At 40.1% G+C, this 25,199-nt stretch overlaps 1 protein-coding gene across 3 annotated transcripts in view; it reads left to right on the top strand.

Annotated features, from left to right (window-relative positions):
- LOC135363102 (alpha-mannosidase 2-like) overlaps positions 1 to 23,551 on the top strand; it is a 119,567-nt gene extending 96,016 nt beyond the window's left edge. For all 3 annotated transcript variants that reach the window (XM_064583787.1, XM_064583788.1, XM_064583786.1), the window contains 5 exons: positions 404 to 545; positions 3,244 to 3,374; positions 10,533 to 10,727; positions 20,851 to 20,961; positions 22,548 to 23,551. In XM_064583787.1, the coding sequence (XP_064439857.1) occupies positions 404 to 545; positions 3,244 to 3,374; positions 10,533 to 10,727; positions 20,851 to 20,961; positions 22,548 to 22,700 (732 nt within the window). In that variant the 3' untranslated portion in view covers positions 22,701 to 23,551. The remainder of the gene's footprint in view (positions 1 to 403; positions 546 to 3,243; positions 3,375 to 10,532; positions 10,728 to 20,850; positions 20,962 to 22,547) is intronic.
- The last annotated feature ends 1,648 nt before the right edge of the window (positions 23,552 to 25,199 follow it).

Raw genomic sequence — 25,199 nt, 5'->3', positions numbered from 1 at the left:
TAGAGAGCTATTATGCTTAGCATTCATTACAAAAGCAGTATGTTAGATTTAGATGAGAAATGAATACTTGATACCTTTATAATTTGTTTTATGCAAATATTGGAAAGCTAGAAGACTTCTGTTAAGGATTTTTATTCTGAATTTAAATAGGAATGCCTATTTTAAGAACCTGGATAAGTTCTACCTTTCTCACCTAAAAGTTTTCTAAGATCCTCATTTTTTTTTCATATTGTTTGAAAGAATGTTTTAATTCCTAAATTAGCTCTTCCTTTGAACAAGAAAGGAAGCTATACCTTTTTCTTTTTGGAAGAAACATCATCTGTAGTCAGTACTAATTTTTTAAAGTACATCTGTAAATATCCCTTGATTTCTTTTTTTTAAAGTGAACTGTTTGGTCTTATAGATTCAGCCCAGAATGACGATGAGCAAATTGCCTCTTCAAGCAAATGTCTATCCGATGACCACAATGGCCTATATACAGGACACCAAGCATCGCTTGACATTACTCTCAGCTCAGTCTTTAGGGGTTTCAAGTTTGAAAAGTGGTGCGTGTTGTTTGGATTCTTTTTTGCTCTTACAAGTTTCAGTTCTGAATGTATAATTTTTCTGTTGGTCATATTATTAATTATCATCTTCAGACACCAGCTATTAGTTAATTTTGGTTTTGTGAGAATAACATAAAATAATGTATTTCTTCAATCTTCTGATGAAGAATGAGGGACCTAAAGCTCCATGAAACCATGGCTTCTTAAAGATAATTTTTCTCTCCTGATAGCTCATTGTTTGCACAAGCCTCTGTCGTTGTCATAATGGAATGGCTGTGGAAACTCTCCCAGAAGCCAAAGAGGAGAGGGAGCTGGGGTAAAAGTTAGAAATTCCCAGAGTTGCCTAAGTTCGCAAAGGCGGGACGTAACAGTTCAAACCTAGGTCCTTCTCTGAATCGTATCGTTCTAGGGCACCTCTACCCGAAAGAAGAAAGGGAGTTGCAATGATACAGCTAGGCAGATAAAGAGGTGACAGACACAACTTTAAGGATTCCAAAAGATAGAACAAGATGGAAAGAGAAAATAAATCGTAAACACAGATTAATTTTTATAAAACCTTCTATGGAGAGGCGTATGTCCTTTATAATACATATTTTTTCATTATCATTTATATGTAGTCAAATTGCTCTTCTTTCTTACATATTAAGAGTTGCTAAGACAAATGTCTTAAGGAGCCAGGCAGATAATAAAGGTGTGCAGGTACCTGACGTACCCTTTGCCCCAAACCCACTTTTTTAATTGGGCATATACATACATTCCATATGTCCACCCACACAAAAAAGCATACTACTCATCTTCGTTTGTGGCTTTCATTACACAGACTCATGAGATGATGCCGTAAAGACATTAACGCTGTTAGAAAAATAATAATGGCCTCACATCAGGCATGCAGCGGGGAGTGGTGGGGCTTCGGCAAACTGGGGCACACCATTCCCAGTGAACGGTGGGGCAGCCGCTGCTCAGCGCCAGGTTGTTGTCACCATGGGGAAAGGGGCCCAGGGTTGCCAAATTTTTCTGCTTCTGAAGAGCCCAGGAGTCTGGAATTTTTTATGTTTTTATTTTTATTTTTTTTGGAGATTTTATTCATTTAGTTGACAGAGAAAGAGAGAGACAGCGAGAGAGGGAACATAAGCAGGGGGAGTGGGAGAGGGAGAAGCAGGCTTCCCAGGGAGCAGGGAGCACAATATGGGGCTCGATCCCGGGACCCCGGGACCATGACCTGAGCTGAAGGCAGCCGCTTAATGACTGAGCCACCCAGGCACTCCATATGTTTTGATTTTTAAAAAATTAAGTCAACTATTTATAGATTGGACAACTTCACATAAAATTCCTAAATGTGGTTTAGGGACAGAGGAGCTTTATTTCTCAGCTTGCCTTTGTCAAGGGAAGTGACATAACTGTCTACTCCATGATTGCTCCAGTCCTAATATCTAGTTCCCTATTTAAGGACCCAGCTTTGAGAATTTAAGGCAACGTTTAAAGGTGGGGGGCTCAAGAGTCACACCTGGCCCAGGTGCCCCTGCTACAGACAGCCAAGCACCCTAGCATTTCAGTACCTACAAACAGAAGAACAATTTGAGTACAGCCCAGGAGATTTACTGAGTGTCACATATTATGAGGGCTAACATTTGGAGGCAGGGAGAAGAGAGAAACTGCCAAGAGATTGATGTACTCATTTGGGTGTGACATGATCAAGCTCTAGATGGCCAATTCGTCCCAGTGCCTGAGGAGCACATTCTAGACAGTTGTGTTCTAAAATAAATATGGAGGTAGTAACAACGAAAATTCTGACCATCACTGGCAGTTTTATGTACTGGGTACCTAAATTGAGAAGAAAGAACTAAACAGAGTTGGATTGACTGTGTAAAAATAATAGTTATTAAAATATTTTATGTATTGCTCTTTTATGCCAAAAGATCATTTAGTACTGTAACAAATGTGAATGAGTGGGTGGATGAATATGCATATATTTTTATGTATGACTAGGGTTTTTTTTAGTGTAAATATATGACTGTGGCTCTGGGTGGTTTTTTGCTTTGTTTTGGATAGGGTTTTTTGGTTTGTAGTCTCATAGCCTAATTCTTAGCTTACAACTTAACCTAGAGGAGGTGTGGAATTACTGCACAGCCAATGAAGGAACCAAATATGACCTCTTCTTGAACTAGAGGAGAGAGGATAGTTGATGCCACTAACTTAATACCAGGGAGGGAAGGGGGTACGTGCTGGGTGTCTCCAAATCCTGGGGTTTCTTCAGAGAATCACCAGATACCAAGTAACCAAAACGCTTAGTCTTTCAAATCCTTTTTAGATTCTACACATCTGTATTTGCCTTGTTACTCCAGGTGTGATGTATGTTTCCTAATGAACCTCATAAATGTTTTTAAATTCCAGGTGCTACCACTAAAAATTTTAGAGGACATAATTTACTCTTCAGATTAATTCTTTTTAAATTTCACTTAAGTTTTGATCTGTCTCATTTTTAAATTGCTTACCAAATTTTACCAGACATTTATGAAGAAGAACGGAAATAAAGTCCTGTTTTTTGCATTTATCCTAGCTGTTTTGAGAAAGCCCTTGGTACTTTGGGCTATATGGATCTGTCTCCTTGGCTTAAATCAGGACCGTGCCTAAACTTATGTGATTGTCACTGGATGTTTGTATTAAATAACTCTGGCCAGTTTGTTTGTTTGTTTGTTAGGTCAGATTGAAGTTATCATGGATCGAAGACTCATGCAAGATGATAATCGCGGCCTTGAGCAAGGTGTCCATGATAACAAGGTTACAGCTAATTTATTTCGACTACTACTGGAAAAAAGAAGTGTGAATACGGTAGGAAAAAAATAATAACTCATACGTTCTGATGTTGTTTCTTCTTTGCCACCCAAAATTTGAAATTATGACTGTCCCCTTTTTTTATGATTTTCAGTTCCCAGGATTGAGATATCTTTATAATAGGTGTAGCCTATATTGACAAAAAAGAGAACTTCAGTTACACATATGTCAGATTTGCATTTAGGTCATCTTATTTTTTATTTTTCCTTATTATGTAGATGTAAAATGTTAAAGAATCAGTTTGGGAGAGATTTTCTGAGATTATTTTGAAAGAAAATAAGAGTTGAATTTAAGAATAGAACTTAATCACATACTTAGATTAAGTTTGATTAGTAAAATTTATGGGAAACCTTAGTGTGCTTATTCTAGTCTTAGACTCCTCAATTGAAAATGGATTTACTTGTCTATCTTCTTGCTCAGTTTTCATTTCTCAAGACAAAACCTCAGCATTCCATTAAAAAAATCTGGCTAAAGCTCAGTTGGATGTAAACCAACATGACAATACACCTCTTCAAGGCTACACAAAAGTCATCATCACAGTCCTCCGTGCTTTACTGATTTCCCACCTCAGATGATCTGTACACAGCCCTTTTTTTCTCACTCTGCTCTCCTTCTTTCTTCACTGATCCATTTCAGATCTTTTCTACTCTTTTTAGCTGGTGGCCTCACCATCGACTTCACATCTGACAGGGCTCTCTGTTCTAGGTATCAACCATCTCCTCCCACCCTTTCCTTCTTCCCTCATGTTGCAATAGAGACATTTTTACCTTCCTTTCCTCCCAGGCCAGTACCTCCACTTGTCCTTGCAACGTACCCCAGCGCCCTCCTCAGCATCATCATCCTCCTACCCTCTCTCTGCCCTTCATAGCTGACATTTCCCTAGGAAAGAAACCCTTTCTGCAGGCTTTTAGACACTCTTCATTTTCTCCTATTAAAAATAAAAACCAAGGGCGCCTGGGTGGCTCAGATGGTTAAGCGTCTGCCTTCGGCTCGAGTCATGATCCCAGGGTCCTGGGATCGAGTCCCACATCAGGCTCCCGGCTCAGCGGGGAGCCTACTTCTCCCTCTGACCCTCTCCCCTCTCATGCTGTTTCTCGCTCGCTCGCTCTCTAAAAAATAAATAAAATCTTTAATAAATACATACATACATACATACATACATACATACCAAAAACAACCTCCACACAGACTCGTGTCCATTTGCCCTGCTCTCCCGTCCTGTCTTCCACACCCAGTTGAGCCGCTTTGGAAGATGGGTTTATTTCATTGCTTCCGTGTCACACTCAACTCATTTCGGATTTGCTTTAGCTTCCCCCACCACACACACACCCTTGCCAGTGTCACGAGATCCACCATCTTACTTCACCTTGCAGCAGCATTCGACACTGACCATGTCACTTCTTAGAAGACAGTCTAGCCAGGGCTTCCGTGGTGCCATGCTCATCTGGTTTTCCTCCTAGCTCTCAAGTGGTTCTTTATCTCTCTGATGGTTATTAAGCCATTAAATGTCAGAGTCCTCAAGGGTTGGCCCCACGCCTTCTCCTTTTCTCGTTTTATATGTTCTCCCTCTGCAATCTCTCCTACTCCTGTGGCTTTGGTGACCACCTCTACGCAGATGAAACCCACACATATATTTCACCTCTTACCTGCAGACCCATCTACCTAGCTGCATCCTGCTATTCAGACCCGACATATCCATGATCACTCTCATGATCTCTCTTCCCTTCCCCCCAGACCTGCTCTTTTCTAGTGTTTGCTCTCTCGGGGACTAGTACCACCTTCCATCCAGTGCCACATACATAGCAGTCATCTCTCATTGATACTTCTCCTTTGCCTGCCCCTTTCTTAAAACAATGATCACCAGTGTTGACTATCTTATTGCCTAAATATTTCAAATCTATAAACTCGCTTATTTTGACCACCATTATCTAAACAAACATCATGTGTTTCCTGAATCATTCTGCTCTTCTTTTCCTGCCGTATTTGTTCTGAAATCAAGTAAGCAAAGTGATTCATCTTTTCAAAATTCAATCTGACCTCACTGCTCCCTTCTTAACCCTCAGGTGTCTTCTCATTGCTCTCCTAATAAAAGCCAAAATCCTTCCCATGGCCTGAAGAGCCCCTCATGATCTGGGCCCTGCCTGTCCCCCAGCTTCATCCAGCATGACTCGTGTTATTTCTGCTCTAGGCCCACTAGTTTTCTTTCAGTCCCAAGTGCTCCCTACGCACCTGGGGCCCACAGCACCTTTGCATTTGTGGTTTCATTCTGTGCCCAGGGAACTCTTCATAATAGTTCAGGCCAAAGCTGCCTTGGTCAACTGCTTTTTCTTGACCAGGCCAGATCACCATCCTCAGTGCCTCCTCAGAATTGCGCATCTGTCCTCCGTGCATAGATGCGATTATATTTGATCATTGTCTCTCTCCTCTTTTGGACCATAACTTCATGAGAGTGGGGGCCATGTTCCTCTGCTTCTAGAATTGTTCCTGGTAGAGGAAGCACCCGATATGTGTTGCATGAATGAATGCACAAATGCATAAATGAGTGAGCTGTAATAGCGCATGGTGCCACCGCATTTATCCCAGCCCCTGCTTACTGCCTTGTCATACTCGGCATGTTCTCTTCCCCTGCTCCATTCCAGGGACTTGTCTGCTTCATTTTTATGTACCCCACAGGGCTCCTTGCCTATGGTAGCTATTCTATAAATAAAACACTGGTTGATTGAATGAAATGGCAACAGCTCATTAAAGCCAAGAATTCTTTCAGTATCTAGAATCTTTTAGGAAAAAAGATTTTAATATCCATTTTTAGATGTCAAGATTTAAACCAGTTCTTGGGACTCATGGTTTAAATCAATTACTGACAAGATAGCTTAATTTGAGGACTAAAACTGCACAGGAAAATCATTGTCTGAGTGCTGGCAGCTACTGTCTTTTTCTCCTCCCGAAAATGTCTCTGGCTTTTATGATTTTTTTTTTTTCTCTCTATATAGACACTAATTTGCAAAGCTTCTATTAACTATGGCAATAAGCATTTTCATGTCAGATCTATAAAGCTTTCACTTAGAAGTGAAATAATTTGTTTATTCCCATTCAAAACTCCTTGGATAGTAATTGATTGAAATTTGATCCAGTGTTTGTATAATCCTATGTTGGTTAAATTTTTCTTTTTGCTCAACTATAGATTCTTGGACTTAAATCAATAGTTTCTTTTAAATAAAAAATGAACTAGAGAAGAGAAAATACATTTTAATTTCTAGTGCAATTGATTAAAAAGGCATTTGATTAAGGAATGTTCCATCTCCTATAACTTAAACTTTACAGAAAGTGTTTTTATTTTCAACTCAGACTCTCATGTTTAAGATGTCGATGGTAGGAACCATGGTGAGGAGACAGTCTCTGTACAGGAAGACATTTTAGTAGAAAGTCTTCAGCCTGCCAGAGCCTCTGGGAGGAGTTATCTGGGTGACTAAGTGGAACCGAATCCTGTTCGTGAGTGTTCTGCAGAGAGGCAGTGAGAACAAGGACTGGAATGATAATTGCTGTGAGATGTGCAGATGCCCAGTGGGTTACTGTAGCTATGTGAGGTGGACTATCATCCATGTGTAATGACCAACGGAAGCAGAAAGTGGGAATTGTCTCTTTGGCATTGACCCTTTAGGTTTTGTTTCTTTGACACTTACTCCCTATCCCTTCCTGCTGAAGACTGCTATAGGTAGAGGGCATTGAACCAGGAATTAGAAGTGCTGGGAAGTGTTCAGGTATTACAGTTGTGTCATTTTACCTGTGGATACCAGTTCTTTACATGTCAGGAAAAGGAGCTAGGAGAGATCAGATGAAAAGCTCAAATCCTGACAGGACTCAGAAAAGTGATGGCATGAGGGAGGTTGGTCAGGTTTAAGGGCAAACGCGTAAGTGTGGTGACCCCAGGTCTGTGATGAGAGAGGACACATCCCACCAAGGAGCTACAACTCAGCTGCACTTGAAGGAATATGGGGGCCCAGGGTGACTTGGGTTTCCAGTGTTTTGGGTTTTAAAAAAAAAAAAAGTTACCTGTTTTAGGGAGTTTTTTTGTTGTTGTTGACAATTTCACTGTGAAATCTCCTGGATTTTTTTTCTTTTTTGAGAGTTGGCCAAAAAACAGACAACTTTTTAATACCATGCAGACCTATCAAAACCTATCTGTAGGCAGATTTAGCTCACAGATCACCAGGCTTCACCTCTGCGCTAAATGAGATATATTTCTAAATCTTATGATTCATTAATTTTCATCAATTATTTCTTCTGTCTCTTTTTACCACATCCTTTCTCCTACTGTATTTTTCTCTCCTTTATTTATATTACATTTACTTGTTGATAGATTAAGTTTAGAAAAACATTTATCAAGTTCTCACCATGTATCAGGTCATACTGAATAAGCCAAAATGACTCAAAATATCATCTCTTATTGTCTTAGATAATTTATTTAGCAAGTTTTGCTGTAGATGGATGGAAACCTTTGATGTTTAGGGATCAGATAACTTAAATGGGCTTCATGAAGGACACCATGGAGCCTAGCAGGAAGTTCTGATTTATAAAATAAGGGCTGGAACCCAATGGAGATCTCAACTTCTTGTGGTTTGGATCAGAATGTGCTATAAACTCTTTATAATTTCATACAGAATGCAAGGAGAAAGCTAGATCTGAACAGCTTGAAGCCTTCCAACCCACAAGGAACCAAATAATGTTTAGAGTAGTATATTAGTACTGCAAGGCTGGAGAATTCATTTACAGCTTAAAATTTCCTATAGCAAACATGTGTTATAAGCTTTGGGTTTATCATAAAGGTTACAGTTAAAAGATTACCTTTCCAGGAGATTAATCAAAAGGTGATAATTCACCAGCTAAATATCTTGTCGAGCCCCTCGTTGCTATAAACATGTTAAGAAAGTGCATGAATCATGGAACCTTCTGTGAGATTTTGTCCCACCCTGCCTGGCCAGCTTCCAGCAGCGTTATTTGTTCGTGGTGCTTTTATAGCTCTGAACCACAAATCTTCCCTAAACTTCTCTCCCTTATCCTGCTTAGGACAGTAAATGGCACAGTTCTTGAATTCTCGAAGCACTTACAGTCATGATATTGTTTCCTTTGACGAGACTTAGCATTAACATGTTTCTGAGTCTGAATCATTTTCTTAATCCAAAACTAGTTAAAGGATGAGACTCAGACATTTGATTGCAAAGGCAGCGGTTTCTTCTACAAGGTTGGGAGGATGTCTGGGGTGATGGTTCCCAGCACGTGTCCACAGAGCTGTGCCAGACTGACCGAGATTTGAGATTCACTCTGGGGGCTGTTAAGCTTTGGCTTCCTAGGGCTCACCCCTGGAAATTCTGATTAAGTAGATTTGGGTTAGGGTTCGGGGATCTATGTTTAAAGCTCCCCAAGCCATTTTTATGTATGGTAGGTTGCAGGGGGGCACTGAGAGTCAAGGGAACTGGTGTGGTTGGGAGGAAGAGTATATATGCACATTACTGTTTGAAAGGTATACATAATCCATCAAGAAGTATCCCACCTATTCACTGAAGTGTCCAGGGATTCCTCCAAGAGCATAGAACAAAGCCAGAGAGCTTTCTCTGAATGTTACTCGACCTAGAATGGACTTAATGCCTTCTGATTCTGATACGGCAGGTGTCTTCTTTTCTGTTGGGATCTTTTATCTTTTATTATTGAAAAGTGATTTTGTCAGCAATCCTGACCTAGATTATGAAGTCCTTTGATCTTGGAGTCCATTTAAAGTTTCCAGTTGAAACTGTTCCCTCAGTATTCAACAACATGCATTAAATTTCAATATTGTTGGTGAATATTATTATATATGCTTTTTTAATCTTTCTTTTAAAAAAAGAGGGTGGGATGGGTGCATATTTTATTTACAAGTCATTTAGACCTTGTGTCAGTATCTCAGTATGCACTGTCCCTCTACTGCCTTTAATTTTTTTTCTTTCTCCATAGTCTGAATTGTAATGACATCTACAGTTCGCTGCTGGCAAGATGCTTGTCACTCTTTGCTCAATACCCTCTGTTCAGTGCTAATCTGACATTCTGAATTTTAAGCCCCGTATCTCCTATAAATCCTATCTTTTCGGCCAGATAAGTAGCCAAGCCTTTTATTTGAGCCCTGTATTGCAGAAAGGATGCAAAATCAGAGGATATCAGTGAAATGGACAGTTTAAAAATAAGATACAAAATTAAATTTGTTCCACATGTCACTGTTGATCAAAAAACCTTTCTACATAAATTATTTTCTCTTCTCAGTGTTTTTCTCTGTGTGCTCTTATACCTTAGGCATTATTGGTTAAGATTCTACTTAGTCATTGATTTAGTTAATTGAGTGTGTCATCTACCATATGCCTATAGCCAGCCCTGGCAGATTTGTTTAATGTTTGAACATGCAGAACCACTTGTCTTTAAGTATATACCATAGCAATGACTAAAGTACTTTTAAATTCTACTGAATAATTGTGTACTAGGTAAATATGTACTAACTATTATATAACATAATTTAACAGTTTCAGTTCAGTGGTAGTGATTTACCAAATTTAACAGATGATATAGGTATACTCCTTGTGTTATTTTAAAAACCTTATTTATTTTGAGAGGTTTTCCCCCAAAAATCCTGTCATTGGGTAACATGTATGGAGCATAGCTTCAGATCACAAGATGTTATGGTCTAGTTGAGTGTATAAATGAAACCATGAGTATATGGTGGGTAAAACCTGAGGGAGAAGAGATCACATTTGATGATGTGCAAGATGTGTGAATATCCCAGCCCATCTATTTAAGAATTTTGTGGTAGGTTGAGAAAGAGTTTCCGTAAAATGTTATGCCTTGTCCTAAAATGTTTTTTGGAAAATGTTATCAGGATTTTTAGTACTAAAGCAATGGAAAAAAGATCTTTCTAAACATGAGTTAGGTGGACACTGTTCATTTTCTTGTATTGCTTACAAATGGACTTGGTAATCTCTGTGTTGGCTAAGACTGTTATTAACAAAATATAAAATTAAAATATTTGTTTTTGTTTATATTTCTTTTCTATTTAAACCCTGTCAGGTAATTCCATTAATATTGTGAAAACTGCATATATATATATAACACTTAAGCATTTCTGTTTTTTCTTGATAGGAAGAAGAAAAGAAGTCAGTCAGTTATCCTTCTCTCGTTAGCCACATAACTTCCTCTCTCCTGAATCATCCTGTCTTTACAATGACAGAAAAGATCCCCGTGCCCACCCTTCAGCTGCTAGGTGAATTCTCTCCGTTACTGTCATCTTTGCCTTGTGACATTCATCTCGTTAATCTGAGGACAATACAGTCAAAGGTATATCCCAAAATGTATCTATAAAGAATTACTTTTTTGTGATGTATTTGATATAAGGGGATGAGAAGCAGAAAGAACTGCAGCTGACCCTTGAACAGCATGAGCTGGAATTGCACTGGTCCACTTACACAGATTGTTTCCCATAAACACACTACAGGACTGAAAATGTATTTTCTCTTCCTTATGATTTTCTTAACATCATCTTTTCTCTAGCTTCTTTTATTATAAGAATACAGTGTAACATACATATAACATACAAAATGTGTGCTGATCAACTGTTCATGTTATCAGTAAGGCTTCCAACCAAGAGTAGGCTATTAGTCGTTATGTTTTGGGAGAGTCAGAGTCATGCGGATTTTTGACTCGGGGAAGGGGGATCATCGCCCCTAACCCCCTGCACAGCTCAAGGGTCAACTGTACTGTGGGTTTTACTGCGCCTCAAGGAGCCGTTAAGAGGACTTGGCCTTTAGGCAAAATCATTCTACCTTTCATTTGACTGTTGCTGTGTAGTTTAGAGCATATCCCACTACTAATTTATGTTATTCCCGGAAAAGTTCTATGTGGTGAGAAGGTCAGGGTATATTATCTTTGTACAGATAAGAAAGCAAAAACTGGCCCTGGGGTCACATTATAGTAGGTGGGAGAACAGGCCGTAAGATCATCTCTTCTGGCATTTTCCATTCATTTCTCCTTGTTAGCCAGTGTTTCTTGAGGAGTTAGAGAATTAAGAAGCATAGCATTTAATTATTTCTGTATCAGAGGCCTTGTACATTCATATCTTTCTCTTGAAAATCACTGCAACTCAGATGTTTGCATTGAGAAACCCAACTATTTAGAGACATCCAAAGATATACTAGAGGAAGAGAGGGGAAGGTTTTATTAGATTTGGAATTTTAATTCAGTTAGACTGCTTTTGTTTACATGTATGCCTACTTTTAAAGTCAGAGATTGCATTTGAAAAGAATAAAAATTAGACATTTGACATCATTTTTATCTTTTGTAGAGCTGTTTTGTGATATTGTGAATTGACATATGTGTAGCTACAAATAGTCTTAAGTGCTTAGGGATTCTGCAGGGAATGTAATAAATGGTCTGAGTATGAAAAGAAGAGAATGCTCATGTTTGAAGACCACATAAGAAGAGAAAAATGTTTCGTTTAAGCACAAAGAACTAAAGCAAACCAAGTAAAGTAAGGATAAATGCCTGCAAATTTGGACATATAGGGCTTTTAAAACTGTATGACCAAGAGAAGGAACTTAGGCCTATGTAGGAATATCCATGAGGCTTATGATAATGAATACAGGTGAACACAGGAGGCCTGCATATATCTGCATGTGTCAAAAGCCTTGTTTGATCATGCGAACGAACCAGGATATATTTCATGCCTACTACGTGCCAGTTATAGCTAAAGGCACTAGGGATACTGTCATGAGCAAACCAGACAATCACCCCTGCGTTTCTGAAGCATGGATTCTGGTGGGAGGAGAAAAATAAGAAAAAAATAAGAGAAACATATAATGTGTTAGATGGTGATAAGTGTTAGGGAAAATAGGGAAGGATGGTTCTGGAAGATGATGCGAGTTTGCATAGTGTGGTTGGAAGAGGACCTTGCAGAAAGGGTGTTAATGGAGTAAAAATCTGAAGGAGGTTAGAGAGTAAGTGACTCATGCAGATTTCTGGGGGTAGAGTGGTCCAGGAAGAGTTACAAGCAAGTAGAAAGGCCTAAACGTGGGTGCCGTGGTGAGAATAGAAGCTCCATGTGAGCTGGTCTTTTCTTTGATTCCTTGCTGCATCCTGTTGCCTAGAAGAATGGTTGCACATAGAAGGGGCTCAGCAACAATTTGCTGATTGAGCGAATCTCATGAGCTCTGTTTCTAGGATTCTGCTAGTCTTTTGTGGGTCAACTTTTTGACTCATGGAAAGAACACACCAGCGATGGATAGCCTCCCTGAGCTTTTCCTCTCATTAATTCATAAGCCAAAGGGAATGAGGGGATGGGGGGGGTGGTACTAAAGACTCTGAGCCTCAGGTTGCCACCTCCAGGCATGATGGTAGAGGACATTAGCAACCTAAGGATCTGAAGGCTTCTGGGGCACATGGCGGCCACTGTTCCTTAGCCTCGTTTCTAGATGACTCTTTCCCATGATTGTTTTCTGGAAGCAGATCCAGTTGTCTGGAGTCAATGAATGTTGCTATTCAGTTGGTTCACACTCTGAAGAATTTGGCTCCGTGTGGTCTGGTCTCCACTCACTATGTCCGCTTGGCTTCCCCTTGTTCCTCACACCCTTCAACAGGTGGCCCACCTCCACTCCCTGATGGCTGGCCGAGTGCCGACTCAGCTGCCCGTTATAAAATGGGGCTGATATCAGATCTGCCTGCTGCGGGTCTGTTGTGAGCAACACATAAACTAATGCTTGTGAAAGCCCTTTGGAAACAGAAGTGCTTTATAAACATATGTTGTCCTGATGGTGCTTATGGTACTTGCCGGCTCAGGTGCAAACTAGGGTTTTAGCAGAGGAAATAGAAAGCAATTTAACAATTTGACCAGGAAGAATAAAGGCTGAAATATTATGTGTAACCATAACTAGCACACTGGCACATGATCAGAAGTCGGTATTATTGGGGGATGTTTTACTTTATCCTATCAATCAGTGCCGGTTCCTGTGTTAGTCTTTGACTCTTAGCACATATTTTTAACAGTTGGTTAAAAGCTCACTGGTAATCCAAGGGGATTGATTTGTCCATTCAAAATCACTTCTTTAAAGAATTGCATTCTGTCCCTTAACCTCTGATAATAGGAAAATAATCATTGAAAGAAGCTGACGTAGGTATTGAATCAAAGAAAGCTCGGTACTTAAAAAGGTGTCAAGTGTAATTTCATGGTTACACTAAAAGAAGACAAAAATCACTTGGAAGAAATCCAGAAACCAGACCTCAGCATTTTGGATTGTATCCCTATTTCTGTGTGCTGGCAGCTCCAAACATATAATAATGAATTGTTCCTCTGGAGGTTGCAAAGCATTTTTCCCATTGAAGTAGTGTGAGCATAGCTCTTAGCTTCCAAGCCAGACCAGGGTCTCCACTGGCCTGTATGTAAGTAAGCATTTTCCTAACTACCACCTCCCACAAGAAACATGTCTGAGAACCACCTTCACACGATGGAGGCATGTCTTTGTTTCTGCCGCACCTCCTCGTCGGCAGCGGGATGGAGGAGGCCCCTGCTTGCCCAGCTCCCGGGTCACCGTCTGATGGTTCCTCAAGTTCTAAACGTCACATGGGCAGCATGACTCCTCAGGGAGAAAGGAGTTATGGACTCGAGCAACAGTGAGAGAGGCAAGGTAGGGTTGGAGGTGTTGCTAACCCACCAAGGTGCTGCAGCATTTCCAGCTACCAGTCCTCAGAGTCCTATGTGTCCAGATCACACCAGGGAGATTTTGAAATAGAGAAGACTTACAAATTTCCCCATCTCTGAGATTCTGATTCCCTAGGTCTGGGGTGGGGCAACTTAGGAATCAGTAATTTTCAAAAACTCTCATGATTCTAGAAATTACTGTTATCTCCATTGACTAAGTTGGGAAAGTAAAAGTTAGAAATTAAATGACTAAGATAAAATTACACAGTGGTACATGGCAGAATTAGGGCCCACATGCAGGTTTTCTGAATCTGGGTGCTGTACAGGGCCTCAGAAGGTGGCGTTTGACTTCTTAAGAGTTACTAAATCTGTTCCTCAGAGTCCAGTTTTTCAGGAATTATTCTGTATTGGTAGATGAGTTTATGGTTTTATATAAGCATATGTTGCTCTTATTTTATATGTTTTTGGAAAAAACTGATTGCATGTCATCTAGTTGCAGTCAGAGGACGATGGGAGCAGGCATCTCTTAAACCCTGCCTCGCAGCACCGCCGAGTGTGCCAGTGAAGTCCCGTCTAGCAGTGAACTGTCAGCCTTCTCCTCCTGGAGGCTCGGCCCCCCTCTCTTCTCTTTACCATCTCCTTTTCTTGTACTGTCAGAAGCTTGAGATATTAAAAAGAAGATTCTGTAAAGGCTTGAAAGCTGGGGAACAGGAGCACCAGTGAAGTGGTCGGGAACAGGAAAACCATGCCATCCTCAGGAAAGGGTATTGATTAGGGGGGAAGGGAGTCTTGGTAGAGAGGATGCTGGGAGAATCTCACAGGGGCATGGATCATCAGTCGGGGTTCTGTAGGCTGGAGAGATAGCTTCAGCCTGGAATGCAGACATTCCAGGGACCAGAAGGAATTTGATTAAGCCATTTAATTAAAGGCTTCATGGAGCCATGCTGCCTTGATGTTTTGCACAATGATACGTTGTTCAACCTTTTTCTTTCCCCCAGATTATTTCCACCTCTTTTATGTTCAGATGTATTTTTATTTAATTCATTTATAGATATGTATCTTTATATCTGTATCTACTTCTCTCTCTGTGTATTACATTTAGCTCTATCTCTGACATTTTATTCTGATTTCTGCTTAACCATTTCTTGCAAATAGTTAAATATTATCATTTCAACATCACCACTTACTGAATAAGATTTTCTCTCTCCACTTGTTTACACACCCCCTTTTCTTATAAGAGGCAGTTTAAGGTTTTTACTTCATTTTCCCTTTCTTAGAAGAATTGATCGGTGCTTTATTAATCTCCCTGGCTTCTGGAAAGGTGAAAATTGTGGAGAAAATTTCCTCGTTGTACAGCCCTTCACCTTCTCTGTTCTTTCTGTCATCTTATCTTGTTGATCGAAACAGGATAACTGTTATTGGACATTTTAATGAATGCCCTGGAAAATGAATTCCTACTGGTTACTTCCTGTCTCAGGACTTAAAATGCAGTGTTCAGTTTTACCACCTTTCCAGTTGCCAGAATACAGGGAAAGATGGATGTCAGTCAGCATTTTCAAGGAATCTGGGCAGGTTGGAGAAATTTCTCCACCAGCTGTTTAGCCATGCCTTAATTTGTATGGACCTTAGACATTCTTTGAGGAGGATAGAGACACATTTCTCTTAGGGAATCTAGTCGAAGTTATGGCTTCTCTCTTCCACAGAAAAAAAGGGTGCACACATAACGTTGACTACAGTTTCCAGGAGTGTGCTTATCTGTGAAGCTCACCTTATTAATGAGCAAGTCAGATTTCTTTTGGTGTGAGACGGGATGGCCACAGCTCTCTCTTCTGGGTTCTCACCCATGTCGATGGAGGGACACTTGCCTGCTGCTCTGCTTATGAGACACTGCCGTGTGCATATATGATTTTCAGAATGGCTTTAAATCCCATTTAAAATGGGGCGGGTGGGTGGAAATGACAGTGTCCATGCCTTCCTTTCTCAACTAATGTATGTTCTGATAAGTCGTGGTTTTAGGCTGCTGGAACCTTGGATTAAATACTCCCTTTTTCTAAGCTCAGATCAGAGAGTGAGCTCCTTCGGGTTATAGCCTTTTCTTCTGTTACATTAAAAGTGATCTTTTTCTTTCCCCTCCTAGCGGGTGTCCTTGAGCGCCAGTCCATAGCTAGTGCGAAGGCAGGGGGGCGAAGCTGGTAGAGCCCTTTGGAGTCCCGCTGCCTTTGTTTGAGCGCATCACCTGTGCTTACCGGCCAGTTTGCTTAGCACACAGCCCCTCATTCTCCCATTTGCCTCATTCGCAACGTGGCCATGATAACAGGACACACCTCAGAGGTGTCCTAGGGATCAAATGAGTTAATGTTTGTAGAGCACTTAGAACAGTATCTGGCACGTACTAAGCACTGAGTGCGTGACGAATGAAGGTTGTCAACAGTGAGAGTTCAGTCATGAGCAGTGGTGATTGTTGCTAAAAATGAAATAAAATGTAGGCACTTTTTTTTTTTTATAAATTGGAGGTTGAATTTTATTCCCAAAGTAAATCTCGATGTCACCTTGACTTGTATTCCGTATATAATTTTTGAAAAGTTAATAAGATACCTAAAATTGTGTGCCGGGCATTATGCTGAGTGTTTTCTTTGTAAAGAGAGCCTTATTTAGCTCTCCCAGCAGTACTGTGAAGGTAGGCAATATTGTGCCCCCCTGTTACAGAAGAGGAAACTAGCTGACCTAAAGATGGTAGATAGCTTTCCCAGGTCATGCAGCCAGTAAATGGTGTGCTGAGAGGCGCACCCCAGCATGTTGACTCCAGATCCCCGCCCAGAACCTTCTACTCCTCTTGTATGGAAACAAAGGGGAGTGAGAGTGCTGAAAATGTTAGGGAATACTCTGCCTGTTTTTCTCTTGACCACTCAGTTATGATGGGACACCCTCAGAAGGATCCACCATCTGTGGGAAAGGTCATGAGGGACTAATGTAGGGTCGGTCAGTGATTATTGCTAGTTGACTATGAGAAGGCATGCTTCATGATTGCGATGTTCATGTGCACTTAAATATAATAATACAAACTTGTATACCACCTCCACTGTTTCAAAGGCTGTTATGAGATGAATTGAGTTCTTCCATGAGAAGTATTCTGTACAGGGTCCCACACACGGCAAGTGCTCAAAAAGTGTTAGCTGTGATTACTGTTACTGTCACTGTGGTTGGGACTTGATCCTCAGAGGGGCGCTTCACGAGTCTCCCGAGTTTTCTGAGTTCTGAGAGGTTAAATGACGTATCTGCAGACACAGGACTGGTTCGTGTGTTTTGCCCCCAGTCCAGCTTCTTCTAGCCTTGATGGCGTCGTTCTGCCAGCCGCACCATCTTCCGTGCCCCCCCACCCCACCCCGTTGCCAGAGAAACCTCCCGGGCCCTGCTTAGCCTCAGAGCCACAGGTTGCTTTATCCCCTGGAAGTAAGTTCTGCGGTGGATTCTCCAAGTGACTTCGGAACACCCAGGCCTTCCCGAGGGGATTCAGTCTCAAATGTGATCTGAGGTCCGGATACTACTCATACATTAATGAATATAAAAACAGGTCTTTCAGAGTCTGTTTACTCTCCTCGAGTGAACAGCATCTTTTTTGTGAAGGTATCTGTTTTCTTGCATGCATATTCAAGTTAAATTCACAGTTTCCCTACTTTGAAAAACAGTTTTCTTGGAAATAAAATGACGAGACAGACTTTGAAACTGAAAAACTGCTGCTTTGCCTCAGGTATTTTTGCTTGAAAACTGATACTTTCATGAATATTTAAGTTTTAAAAACTTGGACAAGATGATTGCTATTTCAGTTGGTGTTCTGGTCCTTACGAAAGTGATGCAGTTTTGGTTTTTAGAGAAAGTGTAACATTTTTCCATCAGTGAAAATTACTCTTTATGACTTCAATTTCTACTTTTGCATTGTTTAAATCTCTTGTAAAACTAATGGCAAAATTCCAAAGATGCTTCCTTTTGCTTTTTTTTTTTATTATCACCTCCAGTCTGGTAAAGGCCTCACACATTCATTATTTCAAGAGCAGATGTGTTGCAGGAATTTTCACAAAGCCTGCTGTCTGGTGGTTTTGTAAGGATGGTTTAGTGAGTTAAAATGGCTAAATGCTTCAGGTTATAATGATAAGTGCTTTTAAAAGAGCCTCATCAATAGACCATGTAAATAGTGAATCTGAATTGGGACTTAGTCATGATTTTGTTATGTTATGATTTTGATGCATAATTGTTGACATACAGTTTGGAGGGTCTCTGATTCCTCAGCTACAGAGTTATAATGTCACTAAAGAAAATTTGTGAATAAAAAATTAAGTGAGCTATTGGGAAAATAATCACCAGTACTTATCTGATAGATTACAATGACAGAAAGAATAATGGCTAAAATGTACCAAGGGCTTCCTCTGCTGCAGACACTGGGCTGAGTCTCTGTTACACAATTGAATTTCATCTCCATTTTATGCTACAGGAGAAACCAGGTTTTGCTAAAAGCATCTAGGAAATTGCAGAGCTAGGATCTAGATGTCGAGCTGCCTGACTCCCAGCCCAGGTTCTGATCCATTTTCTGTAGCTTCTACACCAACACATTCTGTCCTATAAGCTAAGCCACCATACCTCGTATTTTCAACGTCTTACTAGACGCCATGACTCCATGAAGAGGGGAAACCTGCATTAGGTCCATTTTATAGGCAAAGAAACTGATGCTTAGGTGATCAGTAACTATTCCAAGCCTATACACTTAGCACACGAGAGACTTGTCCTTGCCCTTCTGGAGACCTTATGTATGTCATAAATGAAGGATTTTTTTTTTTTTTTTTTTTTTACTGTGCTCTTTTCATGCTCTTTTGGGACTGTGTGAAACACCTTGAAATTTTATTTTTTTATTTTTTTATTTTTTTTTTAAGATTTTATTTATTTATTTGAGAGAGAGAATGAGAGACAGAGAGCACGAGAGGGAAGAGGGCAGAGGGGGAAGCAGACCCCCCGCTGAGCAGGGAGCCTGATGCGGGACTCGATCCAGGGACTCCAGGATCATGACCTGAGCCGAAGGCAGTCGCTTAACCAACTGAGCCACCCAGGCGCCCCACCTTGAAATTTTATTAGAAAACATTGTCATATGATTTAAACTTGCTATGTTTATCATGTTGGTCCTGTGATGACTCAGAATTCCTTAAATGACTTTTTCCTCTCCCTTCAAACAAAATCTTAGCAGTACCACTGCAGAATACAAGTGTGAAATATCATAAAGCAGGTTATTCCAGCCAAGAATCCGAGGTGAGGCCAGCTTTAAATTGTTGAGGCACATTAAAGTCAAATCAGTGGTGAGAATGCTGACAGCTCCTCCTCAGAAAAGATGTCTCTGTGGCACATTTAAAAATCATATCCCCCAGTGAAGATGATTAAGAACTTGGACATATTCGTATCTGTGGCCACAGAGGAGAAAAAGGGATCATTTTCATCACAGGTCAGTGCTGAGCACACTGAACTCCTTTGAATAGCTGTCCCTTTCTTAATCCGTCCAAGGATTCTTAATTTATTTTGCTTATTATCAGAAGCGTCTCCCCCCTTGAGGAAACATAAAATTTATTAAGAGAATTGTAACTTAAAATATTCAGAGCACTCCTGGCATCTTTACTTAAATGGATGCAAGAAATTTTACTGCAAGAAAGTTTATATTGATCCCTGTAGCTGACTTGTCATGTTTAGTATTTTTCTCTTTGCACAAGAAGAATAGCTTCTGTAATGTGAATTTAAATGATACATCAAGCTAATAAATGTGGTTGGCCTAGCAAGTGATAAGCATAACTAACTCAATTTAAATGTCTTTTATATAAAAATAATGAACCAGTGCATTAAAGATTAAAAATGTTAATGCAGTTAGCAAAAATTAGCATTCAATAAAGAAGTGTGTTTCAGTTTTGAGATGGATGATACATCATTCAATGACCAGATAAGGACTAAATTCAGGTACACTTTATTCAGCTGGTGTGTATGTTAAAAACCAAATAAATAAAAAATTAAATGCTTTATTTGCCCCTTTGCAACGACGTGGGTGGAACTAGAGGGTATTATGCTAAGCGAAATAAGTCAGTCAGAGAAAGAATTATCATATATAATCTCACTCGTATGTGGAATTTAAGAAACAAAACAGGATCATAGGGGAAGGGAGGAAAAAGTAAAACAAGACAAAACCAGAGAGGGAGACAAACCATAAGAGACTCTTAATCATAGGGAACAAACTGAGGGTTGCTGGAGGGGAGGGGTTACAGGAATGGGGTAACTGGGTGATAGACACTTAGGAGGGCACGTGATGTAATGAGCACTGGGTATTATATAAGACTGATGAATCACTGACCTCTACCTAGATATGAAACCGGTAATACATTATATGTTAAGTAATTGAATTTGAATTAAAAAAAAGTAAATGCTTTATTTGAAGAAACTTTGATAAAACAGTATGTGGCATGTAGACAAAAGGACACGCAGGTCCTTGGGGACTGTGCCAGAGACCAGGGCATGAGGTGACTTAAAACATATTGTCACCTGCCTCCTTGTGGGGGAGGTAGAGGGGATGTAGCAGGTGTGACAGTGAACGTGGGACTGGAGGGGAAATGAATTTTCCTGGCTTCACTGCTAAATAAAGTGAGCATTTTTGGTTTGGGGACACTGACTTTAAAACAGTGGAGTATACAGTGGTGTCGCTATTTGCCTTAATGTCGCTGTGGCGTCTTGTCACTCTATGCTCATCTGCAGGTGGATGGCAAGCATTCCGATGAGGCAGCCTTGATCCTCCACAGGAAGGGGTTTGACTGCCGCTTCTCAAGCAGAGACACGGGGCTGCTTTGTTCCACAACCCAGGGAAAGGTGAGCTGAAAAGTGGTTTTTGCTTGTTGATTTCATGTGCTTTGAAATCCTTGCTTTCTGCTAATCATTCTGACAATAGGATAACGTTTCATTGCCTCTTCGTGGACTCATTCCCCTCAGCTGCTGTAATTTAGCTCAAGTCTCTCCATCTTAAGAAAGCACTTTCTCAACCTTCGATCTCTTGTCCTTGTCAGCATCAAAATGCACGTCTGGAACATGGGCACGTGTAGGGGCAACATTCTCCTCCATTCCTAGGCCTTCCGTTGCCAGCCGACAAAACATCCTCTCCCCACCCCCCATCCCCCAATATTCCCTCCTCTCTCACACATGCTCATGTAGGATCTAGGTCCATGAAGTCTCAGAGGGGCAAAAGCAGGTTTTATAATAACTAAAGGTGGGGTGGGGTGGGGTAGGGAAGTGGTGACACTGGCCAGTCGGGGAGTTTCACCACGGCCCCGAAGCAACCTTACTTAGCTCCAGTCAGTTGTTGTCCCAGGGGAAATAAGGGTCTAGATCTCCTGATCAAGACAGATTTGCATAGGAGTCCTCACCGTGCCAGCCAAACAGGTCTTCAGGCTGACCTGCCGGCTGCCCAGTTTTTCTGTCTCCTTTGAGCTGGTCTTTCTGATAGTTCCCTCAGGCTCTCCTTGGAAGGAAATGAACCTCCAGCCTTCTGCCTCTGGCTCTGAGCAGGTTGTGCTCAGAGAAGACAGCTGGATGGCACACAGGCAGGTCTGCCCCACGGGGCAGCTCAGCTGACCCAGCTCTTCTCCAAAACCTCACAGATAACCTGTAGATCAGACTTAAGAGATTCATTTCCAACCCTACCAACTAGAATGTGCATAGGGTCTGAAAAGGAGAGAAAAGACAATATGGTAGGGGGTCAAAATCCACTTAGGCAGATAAGCTTCTTCATTTCTCGTATCATGCCCTCCGTGGAATTGGTGCGAAGAAAGCACTGATGGTTTGGGGTTTGTTTTTCATGATATTTACGCTTTACCTTATTACTGATGATGTGAGTGTACTTGGTTGTAAGCATTTGTATATAGACATTAAGGCGTCAAGTTTTAAGGGGATTATATGGTCCAGAGAGACATGGGATGAGGGTAGTACTTTCTCAGCAACCCCCCAACCCTGAAAATGGGACTCACTGACATGAGGAGCCTGTGTCCTTTCTCTCAGCTCTTTGGGAACAAGAAGAACGACAACTGTTAGGTGTAAATGTTGGGTGTAAGAGGATACGGATGTTTTTAAAGCTTGCTGGCTCATAGATGTGTTTTCTTTTATTGAAAAAGTGGCCCCTGCACGTGATAAGTTCTCAAGAAATTCAGAAGAAGAATGTAGAGTGAGCTGTCCTCTCCTGGTTACACTTCTCCTAGGTGTCCCTCCCAGGGTGGTCTGTGTGTCCAGGCACACATAGCTGTATCTAATCTCCTTCCTCTTCCTCGTTTTATCATTAAAAGGAAACTTCAAATACACTGTTTTACTCTCCTACTATTTTCCACTGAATAAATATATAGATGTGCTACTAATCTTTCTTCAAAGTTGACCTAACTGTGCAATTTTTTTTATCATTTATTTTCTAGATTTTGGTACCGAAGCTTTTTAGCATGTTTACTGTCGCAAGTCTCATACCTTCATCATTATCCTTGATGCATTCACCTCCAGACGCCCAAAATATAAGTGAGATCAACTTGAGTCCCATGGAAATCAGCACATTCCGAATCCAGTTGAGATGAACCTGGCTTTCAAATTTGGATTGGGAAGCATTGTCTTTTATACACTTCTTGGTTTGACGTGCAATAAGGAAGCACATTATTTTAGCTTCTGGCTACTGTGAGGACATGAATTCTGTGATTGTTATTATAATTATTATTATTATTTTTTTTTTTTACTAGTACAGAAAGAAAAAAAAAAGCCATGCTATAGCCAGTTTTTCTTTAAGTTCCATCCATGAATCACCACCATCAGTATGAATCGATGCAACAATGAAGGAAGAAATGTCTAAAACAACCTCTCCACAGATTGTATCTCAGGTTAAATGCTAACTAACTATATCTGTGTCGGGAGTTGTGAAGAGATTGTTATAAGTATTCATGTTGCTGATCCTTCATTAGTTTTACAAAAATACCCATTTTTACCAAAATGGAATAAAAAGCTGAAGGGTAATAGCTAATGGCCAAAATGGTTGCAATCGTTCATACGCATTCGAAAAATTTTGTGTATTGAAATATGTGGAAAAGTGCAATCCATCAACCCTTATGATATCTGTACATCATTGACCTTCACACCTTTTTCTAATGTACCACTTGAACCCTCCCTTCTCACTCTTTGTATTTCCAGAAATAGCAGATTTTGAATCATTCAATAGTAGAAAAAGAGGCATATTTTCATTACTTGACAATGTGGGATAGGTGCAATTTATTCCATTGTCACTAAGATAGAAAAAGCAATCCCATAGGTACCATAACCTCTTTTAGGTACCACAAGGTGTCTTTTTGCACAGCTCATTTGAATACAGATGTTCGGAGAGGGGTTTTCTATTTTAAAAATAACCATATCAAAATAAATGTGCCTTATTTTTTTATAAGTCTTGTTAAATCTTTTGGTGTCCATATGACTGAGGAAGGGGGAGAGGGCGGGGGTGGGGAGGAGGTGGGTACTTTCTATGACACGTAAAGTGTTATCGGTTTTGCCTGACAATGCTGGCCACATTCTGATCTGTTTCATTAAATTTGTGGTGATGTTATTCTAAACATTTTGACTATTTGAATGTACTGAGATGTCAGAAAACAAAACAAGGAAGAAAAAGTACTGTTCATTAAAATCCGCTGCTGCCAAGAAGATGGCAGCTTGAAGCAAGGATTTTGTGACATGCAAAATCCATACACTGTTTCCATTTCACAGGAGGTAACTCTATGAAAGAATGCTTTAAAAGGGACCCTGTTTTGAAATCCACTTATAGGTAGCTCATCCTGATTTCTTTTATTAAAGAACATGTGTGTTGAGTGAATTCCAAACTTTTGTACGTGCTAACCTCAAAGTGAAGTTCCAAGCCTATGTGCCATTACAGTACTTTTGATAAAATTTATTTGGGATCATGATTAACATGACATTAACACTGAAGCAACATTAGAAACATTTAGAATATTCAGTTTTAGGATAGAAAGGATTCACTGAGTATGTACACTTTTGAAAATTCTCTTTGTGTTACCTAATAAATTTAGTATTCTCTGACTTTAAACTTCCTTTTACCTCCTGCCATTCCAGCATCTTTATAGAGAAGTTGAAACCTAATTTCTGTTTCACCAGGTAGTCTGATGATCATCCTTTTTTTTTTTTTTTTTTTTTTACCAAGATTCAGCTCCTACAATTATTGCTAAGTTATGTTAAGTTCATAAGTTTTTTTCACCTTTAATAATTAAGGAAACAATACTGGTGTTGATGAAGATATTATAAGGGAGTAATTTCATGCAATAAACATGTACTGTAAGTTTCCTTCCTCATTTTGGGGGATAAACAACTAAAAGAAAAAAAAAAACACTTCCTTTTTGTGGACATCTATAGATGTTAAGATTGCCAGAAGCAAATCCCAGGAATAAGATCAGTATTTTCATTGCATCTTAAATGTAGAACCTTCCTTTGGGAGTTCACTGTGTTCTGTGGTTAAGTGGGTGTGCTTAATCATTGTGGAAATTCTGATCAGTTGAAATAAAAAATCTTGATGCAATAACAGTGGTTTTGCCACTTCTGGTTGTTTGAGATGGATCTGTCCCATGTCAGTCAGGGTCTTAGTGTGTGTTGCCACCATTCACAGGTAAAGCAGAAATTCTCTTTAAACCAGCAAATTTCTGCTTTTTATTTTTAGAATAAATCATCAGGGAAATGAGGAGAGGATGCTTTTGCTTTGGGTTGTGGTCACGAACTGATTAATTTAGTGTCTCTGGCACACCTAAAAACCATACATTTCAGTTGTGATCTCGGTGGCATATTTGTTTGCTTGGGTTTTATTACATTTGTTACCGCAGATGTTCAGTTGAGCGAGTAGGTCATTCTTGTGATTTTTTTTTTTTTTTTTGGTAATTTGAGCTTTTACCTGCAGTGTTTGAGAACTCGGCATTCTTGTTTTCTTCAAATACTGATTAAAATAAAATGCTATAAAATGTGTTGTGAAACATTTTAATTACCTTCCCATGTCTTTGTTGTACTTGTGTCGAAATGTTTTCACATTCCTTTGG

The sequence above is a fragment of the Mirounga angustirostris genome, unplaced genomic scaffold, assembly GCF_029215605.1.
Source record: "Mirounga angustirostris isolate CCGP_5_RB_7025 unplaced genomic scaffold, mMirAng1.0.hap1 SCAF_18, whole genome shotgun sequence".
Lineage (NCBI taxonomy): Eukaryota > Metazoa > Chordata > Mammalia > Carnivora > Phocidae > Mirounga > Mirounga angustirostris.
The sequence above is the reverse complement of the archived record's forward strand: the minus strand, read 5'-3'. Positions and strand labels throughout refer to the sequence as shown.